Source organism: Vulpes lagopus, chromosome 2, assembly GCF_018345385.1.
Source record: "Vulpes lagopus strain Blue_001 chromosome 2, ASM1834538v1, whole genome shotgun sequence".
NCBI classification, from domain to species: Eukaryota; Metazoa; Chordata; class Mammalia; order Carnivora; family Canidae; genus Vulpes; species Vulpes lagopus.
In genome coordinates this window covers 27,071,603-27,085,007 of record NC_054825.1, presented here as the reverse complement: position 1 = coordinate 27,085,007, position 13,405 = coordinate 27,071,603, and the positions used below count along the sequence as shown (strand labels likewise).

The 13,405-nt window shown below is 53.0% G+C and overlaps 1 protein-coding gene across 4 annotated transcripts in view; it reads right to left on the bottom strand.

The window, feature by feature from the left end:
• The window catches only part of FBXW4 (F-box and WD repeat domain containing 4), an 82,622-nt gene that overhangs the window by 4,249 nt on the left and 64,968 nt on the right, over window positions 1-13,405 (bottom strand). For all 4 annotated transcript variants that reach the window (XM_041730345.1, XM_041730361.1, XM_041730337.1 and 1 more), the window contains exon 6: window positions 7,902-7,967. In XM_041730345.1, the coding sequence (XP_041586279.1) occupies window positions 7,902-7,967 (66 nt within the window). The remainder of the gene's footprint in view (window positions 1-7,901; window positions 7,968-13,405) is intronic.

Sequence of the window (13,405 nt, the reverse complement as noted above, 5' to 3'; positions counted from 1 at the left end):
ACCTAGGGAAAGATAAAGACAGATGGGGCCACCCCTGTGAGCCTGATGAACAAGAGCAGGCCAGGGAGGGCAGCCTGAAGGAGGCCTGGCTGTGTGCAGCCTTCTCTGGGAGGCCCCAAAGCACCAAGAGCAGCAAGAACAAGGTCCCTTGTGATGAGGGTGGCCTCATTCCAGGGACCCTTGAGGGGGGTGAGCAGGTGAGGGAACCAGGGCTCCCTGGCCCAACCCATCCTGCTGCACAGCAATTCCAGCTCAAGGGAAGAGGGAGCCTAGGGAGGAGCTTCCTGACCCAGAGCAGGAAATCTAAGAAGATACTGACCCCTCCCCATCACTCTTTGTAGAGATAGCTAACTGGAGGTAGGTGTCGGCCCGAGACCCAGACATCACAGGCGGGAGAGCCTCTCCCTCTCCTGGCCTGGGCCCTGTGGAGTGGGAGGCTGGTGTCCTCATCCCAGCCTCCACCCCACTCCCTGCCTGGCACGCCTGTGCGCCCGACACAGGCCAGACCCCACGGAAAGTCCCCCTGTGCTCAAGAGCCCTGAGCCAGGGAAGCCAGATCCCCATCTCGTGTCCAGGCCCGCATCTAAAAATGCCTGTGGACCCCACACCACATTACAGCCACTACTGACACACTGGGTTTCTGATGTTCCCTGGAGATCCTAGAGGTTCTCGTTCCTGTACCTGGCGTGGACATGTGACGCCAGAATGCGATGGTGGCTTTCAGGGGAGGGAAACAATGAAAGAATGACCCACAGTTCACCTTCCCACAGATTGGCTCTCCGGAACAGAGGACCTGAAGGTAGAGCTGGGCCAGACATGGTCACTCAGAGAACAGGTTTTCCTTCCCTCTCCTTTTCTTTGAGCAACAATCATTTAATGAGCACCTTCTGTATACAAGACATTGTGCTTTAGGAGCTACAGGGAGATGTCAGGTATGACATTGAAGGAGCTCCCCCTGTCCTCAAGTTTTCAATCTAGGGAGGGAGGGAGTCTGTCACGTATCCAACTAACTACAAGGGGTGAGCGAGTGGGTCCTAGAAGAGAAATGAAAGTTCTATAAGAGGACAGATAAGAAAACATTTTGGTCTGAGGGCACTGAGTGGCAGAGGTGGGACACGCAATAACAGGAACAGAGGGACCTGCAACAGCACAGGTGCAGAGCCTGGGCACCAGTGCCACATTTTCACCCGGCAGGTGCCCCTGTTCAGCTGGGATCTGGCTTGTGGACCATGACGGGCCTTGGGTGCCTGCCACTCAGCTGGCATGAACTCTGGGAGGGGCAGGGAGGAGGGGGCCTCGTCCAGCCCTCTGGTGGACGCGGAGTGGGCAGGGGTCCAGGAGGCACTGTAGGTCCCAGATGTGACAACAGAGTAGTGGAGGCCAGGAGGAGCGCAGAAGTCTCGCCTGCCCCGGCCTGGTCAGGAGGAGGCGAGCGGGAAGGGCCCTGCCCGACCCCAGCCTCTCCCCTGCCTGTGTGCGCGTGCGCGTGCACGTGTGCGGCCCCCTGCGCCTGCCCGCGCACACGTGTTCAGACACAATGGCTCAGAGGCCAGGCCGCCGGGCAGCCCACTTTGTACTGCTAACGAGGGGGCCGTAATTACAGGAAGGGGCAGCCGGGCAGATAAAAGGATACAAAATTTCAACATCTGTTGCCATAAAGGGATAAGGAGAAGTGAAACGCAAAGTATCAGTTTGGTGTCAGCAGGCAGAGAGCCAATTTCAAAGAGTTCAGGGGGACAGTGGGGACAAGAAAGAAAGGAAAGAGGGGGGAGAAAGAAAGAAAAAAATTACAGGGTTCCTTAAAGAGGTAAAGGAAAAAAGAAAAAAAATCTGTCAGTAATACTTTCAAAGGAGAAGGCAGGTACTTTAAACAGGGCAGTTCCCTAATCACCCAGACCTGAGGCCCAGCCCGCCTGGGGTGGGGGTGGGGGTGGGGGTGGAGGCGGAGGCTCCCGCAGAGACGAAGCCACACCTGGGCCAGATGGGCACCCCAGGGTATCCTTGTGCCCTTGGTGGGGCCGGGCTATGCGCCGGACACTGGCTCCTTCTGCAGGCCATTAGAAAGGGCTGCAGCCAAGCACCCATCACCATTCCAAATGCCACTAGATGCTCCAATAGGCATCTTCGCTCAATCCGAGGCTCCCAGATCAGGTCCTGGCACATGGTGGCTGACCGGTGGTCCTACGGGTGCTCTAAGGGTTACCCACTCCAGCCACAGGGGCTAGGGTCAGGGCAGTCTCTGTGGCAGAGGTGCTGTTTGCACTGCAGGGGGCAAGCAGGATAGAGGTAGGGAGTGGGTTGGGGTGGGGATCCAGGTACAGGGGGCAGCAAGAGCAAAGCTTCAAGAGGGGAAACAAGAGGGCACCTGTCAGAATGTGTGAGAAGTCTACCTCCCCCAACTTTGGCGAGAAAGAGGAGACTCAGGGGCTTTAGGATAGAAACGAAAGAGTAATGAGGAACTGGGATGACCTTGGCCAGAAGGGGAGGTGAGGGGATGTGTGTTGGGGACATACACAGTCACACATATACAGGGCAGCACAGTGCCTGGCCAAGGACTTGAACTTTCAATGTCCTTAGCATGGCTGGGGTCACCTAAGCCCACCCTTATCCCCTTCCCAGTCCCTAGGCTCGCTTAGGGCTGTGGCTGTACCCACTAGGATACCTCCAGGTCTGGGATCACCAATGCTAGATCTAGCTCAAATGCCCTTGGCAGAAATGCAGAACCCATAGCGAGAGCAAGCCCGGGGAGGAGGGGTGTGTATGACATCAGGCCAGTCCAACCCCAGGCGTTTCAGCAGCTGGGAGGTACCCCACATAGATAGCACCTTCCCCGGGACCTAGCCGAGGCTCCTGCTCAAATGCACAGGAGGACACAAGATGGGCCTGGATTCCTTCAAATCCCAGGCCCAGTTCCTCGGGGCCTGATGGGACCCAGAGCCTAGCGAGGGATGCCTCAGCAGTTGGCTGCTGAGAGCCCACATCTGGGCCTGAAGACCACCTACCCTTGGAAGCAGGAACACTGGCACCTCCCGGGTGGGGAAAGGTCTCCATCTTTCTCTCTACCCGGTTTAGACAGCTTAGAAATTCCTTGTGCTCAGGCCCCACCTCTGGTTTCCAACTCCAGGGGAGAGAAAGGCAAAAGAGGAGAAAGGGAGAGAGGGATAGCCAAGCTCTTGCCATCTAGGCCATGGCTGTGTGCCCACAGCTGCCCTCCGGCCTCTGTACTGCAGCCAGCATCTCCCTGTCTCTAGCTCATAGGGAGAAGAGTCTCTAGGGTTGATGGCTGAGGGAGCCATGGCGACTGACGGGGGCCCCAGGCACTGTGAGAAGTGACAGTGGGTGCCTGAGAGACAGCAGGGAGAAGGGCACAGCCAGGCACCTCACCTCCCAGGTGTGTCCCAACCCCCACCGTCATCCTGAGGGCAGCCCCAGAGGGGTGATGCTCAGAGCAACACTGCCCCTCCAGCATGCCTTCTCCCCCCTGCCCACCCCCCCGCCACCCCAGTCACAGCACACACATAAAAGAGAAAATCCCGGCGCTCCTCGGGTTTCAGCAGTGACAGGTTAAAAGCAAAGAATCCACCCAGCCCTGCACAGCGCCTCGCCACCAAGTCCTGCCGGCGGTGCTGCTCCACCTTCCAGATTGGCCTGTCAGTCAGGCTTTGGCATTATTGAAAGATCAAACTCTGTCCTGCCTGTTCATTACCTTAATCCTATTTTCTACATGGCTTTATTATCTGCTTGGGCTTCTCTGGGAAAGACAGCTACAGATAGTTACCCTGTCCACCGACTTCCTCCCACCAAAAGCAGATGCCTCCACTGGGGCATCTCTCCTCGGAGCCCAGCACCATGCAGTTCTCCAAGCTTCCCCGGGCACCGGCGGGATGTTTAAATGAGGCCTGGCTCCTCTCAGTGGTGAAGAGGGGAGTCCAGGGGCCAGAGAGAAGGCAAAGCCATGTGCTGCCTGGGGTGGCACTGCCACAGGCTCTCCAAAGGGTACAGTGGTGGCTTCTTGTCTGGCTCCAGTGAGCATCACAGCCAGAGCTGTTCTGTGCCCATTCTCCCTTGGGTTCTTCCTGGGTTCTGTAAAGACCCAGTGTTTGAGGTTCATTAGGACTAGGGATTTTATAAACTAGTGCTAATCAAGGACTTGGTGCCTTATAACTACATCCTGACCATAAGTCTGTGCCCAGTAGCCCCTCCAGCAAGGAAACCACAGGCAGAAGAGGCCTTCAAAGATCACTCAAACTCTGAGCTAAAAGTGGGCCATGGTGGTGCACCCCCCACCCCCTGGCCCATTTGCCATCCTGGGCGCAGGCCAGGGAGGATGCCCGGCACAAGGTCCAGCCACGACTAAGATGGACTTTCAGCAGAAACACCTATCTTGTGACCTACAGCCTTACTTACTGTCAAGAGCCCTCTCTATGCCAGGAGGTGAGCAGGACCACTCACCTCTGGTGGTGTTTAGAGACAACCAAAGGTTCTCTAAACATCTCCACAGGTGTTTGGAGAATTAAAAAGCTAAGCCTCTACAAACTCTAAGGTCCTAATGGAGAAGGCAGCAAGTGAGGAAGAAAAGAGTGAAGAAGACAAGTACTGTATGGGCACTTTTTCAAATGTTTCCTCATAATAGTTCTGTAAGGTAGAGATAATTAAATCTCATTTACAAACGTGGAAGCTGAGGCCCAGAAAGGCCCCCTAACCCCAGAACTAACCAGCAACAGAGTCCATTCTAGAATCCAAGTCTGTCCAACCACACAGCCTGTGCTCCTGTAGCTCCTCGCAGCCTCCCCCATCACACGCCAGAGGAGGGGTTCCTTTTGCCTTGGCCCTGGAACAGAAGCAAGAAGTTTCCAGGGGCAGGTGCTGGGCAGGGCCAGCCAGGGGAACAGCTCTCACAGACTGCAGGTACTCCAACATCTCAGAGGCTACAGAACAAAGGAACCCTTGGAAGTTTTAGCTGTGCTGGCAACAGTATGATGTGACCATTTGGCTACATTAACAAAAGCAGAGGATCTAGAATAAGGAAGAGGATAGCACCTGCCACTCACCAGCTTACACATGGTGTATTCAGCACTCAGTTATGAACATCTCATTTCAACAGGGATCCAGCCAGATAAACTGGAGAAACTCTCAGGTGAGAATGGTCCTAAAATAAGTAGGAGACCAACACTGCAGGTCACCCACCCAGCTATTCCTCACTTTCTTGCTGACCAAAATCTGATTCTGTGCCCCCATACCTCCCCCACTGCCAATATGCATGTGAGGGAAGCTGGCATCTTCCTCAGGCCCAGAAGGACAACCGGACTGGTCATTCCATTTCCCTTGCCACAGTTTGGTTTGGGGTGAGTACTGGAACATACCTTTGGCTCACTAAATATGAGGGGGCTCCTCTAATAGGTTTCCCCATCTTAAAAAGAGATTGCAGGCAGGGACATGCTCTTTCCTTCCTCCTTCCCCCTTTGGGTGCTGCCTTATGAGCTGGTAGAGCTTTTGTGAACAAGCCTGAGGGTAAAGGCAAAACTCAGCTTGACTGAGATGACCAAAGAGCAAGCTGAGAAGATGGGCCCTCAAGCTTTCACTGTGCTGCCAAACCCGTCAATCCTTGAACCTGCGAACCACCCAACTCCTGGACTGACTCCTTATCACTTAAGATAATAATAACCCCTTTATTGCTTGAACCACTTTGAATTAGGTCCTCATTACTTATAGCCAAAAGCACCCTAACTATGTTTCTGAGCAACAATTGAAGGTCCTCAGACTTCTGGCCTGATAAAGAGAAGACGCTGGAGGAACAGGACCAAAGTTTTCAGATATTTAAAAGCTTGTCTTCAGAGGCAAGGTTCAACTTGCTTCTTGTCCAGGAGCTGTGATCCTGGAAGCAGATCAACCCTCAATGAAGGGCAGGCACAAGAACTCTCAGAGCTATCCAAAAGATGGAATGTGGTATCTGTGGAAGTTATGAGTTTCCTATCCCTGTAATTCAATGACCACCAAAAGAATGTTGTAGAGAAAACCATATTTAATGAAAACATCTCATGTGTTTTAAAAAAATCTTTTGGAAAGATTGACAATACAACAGATTTTTCAGGGAAAGAAAGGATATGGCTAATACTTTCCTAAGGAGACAGAGAGAAAAGGAGACTTGCTAGAGCAACTGAGGCAGGAGACAGGCCAGCAGAGCACACCTTCACTGCTTCTGTAAATCACAGCACTGAAAACCACAATGTGGGAGCCTGGGGCTAGGGGAAGATTTTTCAGACCTGATACCAAGAGCACAATCAACAAGAGAAAAAGTCAATAGTCTGGACATCATAAAATTTAAAATTTTGGACTTTTCTCCTATGTCGAGAGGATAAAAAGACAAGCTCCAGACCTAAAGGTATAGGCAAACCACAGGTCTGACAAAGGATTCATATCTAAACATAAAGAACTCTCAAAACAGTGAAAAAAACTATACTGAATTAGAAAGTGGGCAAAAGACATAGCAGAGATTTCACCAAAGAGAATATACAGAAGGCAAATAAGCACATGAAAAGATGTTCTTCATCATTAGCTATTAAGGAAATTCCAATTAAAGCCATGAGATACCACACCTATGAGAATGGCTAAGAGAAGAAGCAGTGACAGTTCCAAATGCTGTTGAGGATGTGAAGAAACTAGTCTCCCATACACCGGAGCTAGATCATAAAAATGGTACAGATATTCAAACTATTTAGTTTAAGGCGTTATTCCCAGAGAAATAAAAACCTAGGTCCATAGGAGAGCTTATATGGAAATGTTCATGACAGCTTAATTTGCCATAGTCAAAAACTGAAAATAACCCAAATGTCCTTCAGTGAGGGAGTGCTATTCAGGGGGAGAGCGCTTTGGCACATCCCTACTGAGTGACCACAATAAAGTGCTACCAGCATATACAACAGCTGCTATGGCCCTCATGGGAATTATTCTGGAGGAAAAACAAATCTCAAAAGGTTACATACATTATTTCACTTATTGAATACTTTCAAACTGACATGATTATAGAGATAGAGAACATGGAAGTGGTTCCCAGATGTCAGGGAAAGAGGGAGCATAGGAGGGAAAGGGAGGTAACAGTGGGAGCATAAAGGAGATGAGGGTTCCAACAGTTCCATACCCTAACTGTGATAATGGTGACATGGATCTACACCTGGGATAAACCTGCACAGAACTACACACACACACACACACACACACACACACGCAGAAATGACTACAACCCAAATAATGGGCTGTGGGTCATACCAATGTCAATTTCCTGATTCTGATTTACATTATATGTTATTCTATATTATCTAATGTTACACAGGTACCTCACTGTCCTATTTTTGGAACTTCTTATGAATCTGTAATTATTTCAAAATAAAAATGCTTAAAAAAACAAAAAAAACAAAAACTTAACAGGATGGTAGATAGTCTGGTGGGAATGTGTCAAACCTGCCAAGGCAGAGAATTGTGAGTAAAATCTGGATATATTTTAACTGTTCTGTATCATTCTTTTTATGGATCTGCAGGTCACTTTCAAAATTTCTTTATTTTAGGAGAGATGGGATTTTATGTAGCCACATAATCAGGCACTCCTTGGAGAAAAACTCCAAACTGTTGTCGTTATCCTAATTTCTATGTGAAATTTTTATATTATGTGAAATCATTATAAACTTCCAAGCTTTCCTCGAGCAAACTCTTATGAGGCCAGGAGAGCATGCACTCGGAGGCAGTCAGTGGGTTGTGGGCCAGGCCGAGTGCTTCCCAACCTCCTCCTGGACTGCCGGGTGGCCAACTGAAGCTGGGGCAGGTCCAGCCAAAAGGTCTTTGCTTTGTCTCCCTGGCTGCTCCAGCCCCACCCCCACGGAAGCCATGGTGGCTCAGGAATCTCTTACCTGTTGAGGTCCCAGATTCTTAGGGGTGAGAAGTGCCCACAGCAAGCCGTCCCTGTCACAAAAGAGCTGCCAAACAAAAGGAGAGCAGAGTCAGGTATGGCTTGTCAGAACTTGTGGCGGAGATGGCTACACAATTGGAAGTGCAGTGCTCATTCTCCAGGGGAATCACAGAGTTGAGACAGGATGAGAGAAATGGCTGGGGCGGGGTGGGGGGGGGTGCGTTGGGAGTAGCCACAGGAGACTAGTGGCAGTGCAAGGAGGATAACAGCCCCCCAGGGGCCCCACAGGATCAAGGACAGCAGGGCTCACTACTCAGAAGGGTCTCATGGTCTCTGCCCACCAGAAAGAAACACCTCTCTAGATGTACAACCAACCCTCAGGCCAAGGGAGGCAAGTTTAGAGACTCTATCTCCCCAGAGTTACTCTTACAGCCCTAAAAAGTTCAATACATGCCAACTGCAATTTCACTTGTAGGTTGGGGCACAAGGCAGTGGGCACAAGGCTTGCTGGAGCACCAGGATCACACCTGGGAACTAGGTGCCAGACCACACCTTTGTTGAGGACTTGCTGGGTGGAGAGGGGTACCTGCAGGAACCCCAGCTGGAAGACCTAACTGTGAACAAGAGAGTTGAAAACAGTCATGTCACTCAGGAGCCCTGGGGCGGGGAAGGGCCATGTCCCTGCAGGTCGGGCGCTAGGGGGAGGGGGGCTAGACAGACTAATGACACGTTAGCCGTGGGGGGCAGCAGTCCATCCGCCCTGGCTCTGCCCAGCACCTGTGGCTCTCTGGTCCTAAGTAGGTCAGAGAGGAGACAGATTTCTGTAGTGAGGGCTCCAAAGAAGCCAGTGGCTTTGGCTGGGGGGAGGTGGCCTGCTGGCCGCTGACAGGAGAGATGTTAGGGCAAGCATTGGCCCAGTCCCTGATTTACAATCAAAATTGCAGGGCAGATGTCTGCTTTTCAACCCCAGGCTGATAAAAAGGCCACATGAGCCCCCTGGGGCTTCCATGCCTCAGAGAGCCAAGACTTCCCCTAGGGACATGCTCCATCATCCCGCCTTCCTCTGGACCTACAGGAGCGCCAGCAACCACTCGACCAGGATGTTGTGTCAAAACAGCCACTCTTTCATGCCCCAAACCTGGAAAGCAGCCACTGGACACTGAAGCCCCAAACTACAAAGCTAGAAGATGTTGTCCTCCCCTCCCTCCCCTCAACATTTTTCTCTTGAGGGTAATCCATTTATAACTGGTAAAGCCAATTACCTTGGGTTGGAAACATAATAGCCACTTGGAAAGCATTCGAGCGGGCAATTGGGCTCTTCAGACTTTTGAGGAGTGCAGGCCAGGTGAGGGGCGCCGGCACAGATGCACAGACATCTCTTAAGGAGGCCTGTGGCAGGCCTGTGATTAGCCACAGGTCTAAATTCGTGAGGAGGTAAGTGCAGATGAGGGGGAGCGGAGGAGCACCTGAACCTGAATCTGCCACTGGGGCAGTTCCCAGAGCCTGGGGTGGGGCTGCAAACACCCTCTCCTGGGACTCCCCGGGCCCATCCATCTGCCACCAGGAGGAGTGCCGCTCACCTTCATAGCACACAAAGGCCTTTCATGATTGCCTGGACCAGCACTCATAAACGTGGCTCTCCGAAGGCCACCCTTTCCCCTTGCCCAACCATGTGGCTGGCGCAGGGGGGAAGAGAAGGAAGGAAAGTCGAGAGCCCCCCTGGAACAGATGAGGACCTAGGAGGTCATCAAATTTAACCCTCAGGACGAGCCCTGTAAGCAACAGCCAAGCAGCCCTGGGGCCAGGTCCTGCAGGGGACACGCACCAGGACTCCTACCCAAACCAGGGGGCCTGCCCGGACTCGGGGGAAGCTGGCTGCAGACACAGACTGTTCCTCCCTACCCGCGGCCACGCTTGCTCCCCGTCTCACCCTCCCATTCCCATGGACTTCAGGGAGCATCAGGAAAAGCCACAGACTAGCCACATTCAGGGTCAGAAGGTTATAAGGGTGTAGGAGTCTCCCCAGTTGGGGAGACACACGGAGCATGGGAGGAGGAGGAGACCAAATGCGCTGTCCTGGGACCCCCGCAGAAAGCCTCACACCACACGGGAAGTTCACTGGGTAGAAGCTAGTATTCCCACCGTAAAGGAAGGGAAACTGAAGTGCCAGCCAAGCTCCCAGGAACTTGCATGAACTCCCTCCACACACGTGCTCCCTGCCCTGCCCAAGCTGCATCAGGTAGGGTGCTCCCAACAGAGGCCGAGGGGGTGGGATGTGCCATGGCCCCAGGAGCTCAGCCCCCACCGCGTCACCTGTCTGCACGATGCTCTCCGGCTCCCCGGGCCCCAACCCGCCTTGGTCCGCCAGCAGATCTTCTGCGCCTTCCGCGCCCTGGCCGGGCCGTGCTCTGCACCACAAGCGCCCAACGTTCCCAGCAAGGGCTTGGAGAGGCAGGAAACCGACACACACACCCCCTCGGTGGCGCCCCCGAAGGGACTTCTTTGGGACCCCAACGCCATAAGAGGCCTTTGTGGTCATCTCAACTTAGAGTCTGAAGTTATGAGAAAAGCCAGCTCTCCTCGGAAGGGAAAGAAGATTCCAATGGCTTTTGCCTCCAGGCCCATGTCTTCCTCAGGGGCTTCCTGGGGACGGGGACGGCACACCTGTGTGCAGGCAGAAGCCCGACTCCCCCGGGAGCTTGACCAGCCTTCTTCTGAGTCCCTACCACACTTTACCTTGCCCTCAGGGGATGAATGGTATTTTGGGGGTTATCTCCCCATCTTCCCTTCAAGATCACGGACCATCCGGTGGCTCCTGTGTCCTCTGGTGCCAGCACAGTGCCTGGCCTAGAAGAAGTACTTGGCACAAGTCTGGGAACTAGCCTGGAAGGGCCCTCTGGAGCTCGTAGCCAACATGGCTGGGGAACTAGTCACACGAGCTGCGGCGGGGGTCCCTCTGCTTCCTAATAATTCTTACATCACCAGACTCAGATCTGAAGGACACAGGATACAGTCCTACATGGCCAGGGCACCGAAATCCCTCCTAAGCACCACAACCAGATAACAGATGAGAAGAACCAACAGCACCTATGAACTCATGTCAACGTGCATACACACTCTCGTACAAGCACAACTCGAGGGTCTAAAAGTCATTCTGATTCTGGGTGCCTCCTGGGCAGCTCCATCTGTTAAGCATTGGGCTCTTGATTTCGGCTCAGGTTATGATTTTGGGGTCCTGGGATCAAGCTCCATGTTGAGCTCCCCCCTCACTGGGGAGCCTGCTTCCCCTTCCACCCCACCCCCGCTCATGCTTTTTTTCCTCTCTCTCTCAAATAAATCTTTTTTCTTAAAAAAGATCTTATTTATTTATTTGATACAGAGAGGGAGAGAGAAGCAGTCTCCTCGCTGAGCAGGGAGCCTGATGTAGGGCTCAATCCCAGGACTCCGGGATCATGACCTGAGCCAAAGGCAGACATTTAACCAACAGAGCCACTGAGGCACCCCTCAAAAAAATAAAACTTTAGGAAAAAAAGTCATTCTGATTCTGTGAACTCTGCTCTCTTCAGATGACAAGCCCCCCTTACGAGCTAGGCTCCTCCCCTTTCCCACTTTGCCCTAGACCTTGCCCAGATTCCTGACCACCCTTCCTGGCCCCTGGGTCCTGCCTCCAGTGTGCCTGGCATCACAAAGATCATCAGGCCCAAGAAGATGATGCAGGAGCCTCCACATCAGAGAGAGAGACCCCAGGAAAAGTAGGGGTTCTGGTACTCAAACTGAGGAAAGGAGAACAAGAAGAACCAGAAGAGAAGAGAGAGGGAGGAAGGGAAACCACTCAGGCATGAACATCTGGGGAGAAGGTAGGTTCTTGTGCCTCTGCCCTCCCTCCAGGCCATCTTGATGACACTAGTCATTCGCTGAGCACCAACTCTGTGCCAGGTTCTGAGGAAGGGGTTCAGAAACCTCCTGCCATCTCATCCTCATAACCCTGTGCAGAAGGTACTGCTTGCCCTATTATATGGGCCAGACAACTGAGGCCCGGGGAGGGGGCGCACCCTGCTCCCACCCCCCCACGAGACAACTAGAGGGCTGCAATAGGAACCCTGGCCTAGCACCTCGGACCGTGCCCGGCACCCCCTGAGACCTCACGTGCTTGCCGGGCGAACAAACGGACGGCTGCACACACGGCTCCACCTGGAAGAAGAAAGGGGCGACTGAACGGCTCGGAGGCGGCAGCAGAGTGGCGTGCTTCGCAGCTGTGCCCTGTGGCTGGCCCAGAGCCACCCAGCTGGCCCAGGCCCCGGCCGCCCCTGAGCCACGGCTGACACACTTTGGCAAGGGAGGCCACCAGAGCTGTCACATCATTCACCAACATGCCCATCAAGTGTATTCAGTTCTCTTCAACCCGCATTGGCATTTTAATTACTGTTGGGTAAACTAATTTGTACAAATGAAGGCCAGGTTGCCTAATAGAATATGCAAGCTCTCTGACCTCTGACAGGCACTGACACGAGATACAAAGGCCGCCGAGGAAGGCTTTTTATCTGAGCCTTATTACTCTCTATTACTCCAATTAGTCAGGCTCCAGTGCTCCTAATTGGAGGAAAAATTGCAATTAAATCAATTTTTGATGGGCTGCAAGTGGGCTCCCGAACCGCCCTGCTTGTGAAACAGTGATATTATAGCGGCAAAGGTCACGGGCCCCATCGGCACCTGGGGGCCCCCCCGAGTTCTCGCGGCCCCCTCTGAAAATGCCTCAAGGAAACCCTGGCCCCTCTGTTGGCGTGGCCGGCAAGGGTGGGAAGGAGGGAGTCATTAGAACATGTCAGGTCTCATTGCGGTGGCCGCCATCTGCTAACCTGCGCCACTGACATCATCACAGCAGCTCGTCCCCAAGCAAGAATGCAGCGGGAAGGTCACACAGACTGGCTGGGCTAGGGCAGCCGGGAGCAGGAGTGCAGTGACAGTGCTGGGAGGGAGGGCCAGGGGAGTAGGAGCAGGAGGGCAAGGAAAGTCAGGAAGGGGACAGACACAGGCCAGGGCTGGTGAGTGCAAGGCCTCCGGCTCCCAATGGGTCACCCTGGGCCACCCAAGGGGAAGGGAAATTTATGTGTCTGGGAAGGGGAGGAAGAGGCAAAGAAATCTTGTTCTCTCTCCAGCAAACATCCCACACTGCAGTTAGGGAAACAGCCTCCTGAAGGCTGTACACAAGACTAGAAGGCTGAGGGGCACATCAGGAGCACACTAGGGGGCTCACCATCCACAGGAGCACCTGAGTAGAAGGGCTGGGGGGTGCCAGAACTAAAGCTGTATGACCAGGGAGGGGATGGTAAATAAAACTTTGTTCATCAAACGAGGACAAAAAGACCAAGAGGCCTATCTGAAGCTTGAACGTGTCAAGTTTAAGGCAAGAAGGCCCATTTCACATAGCAACTGGCATACCATTATCTCAAAGAAATGGTAGAGATAGAAAATATCAACTCAAAAGCCAACTTCATGAATGACTGA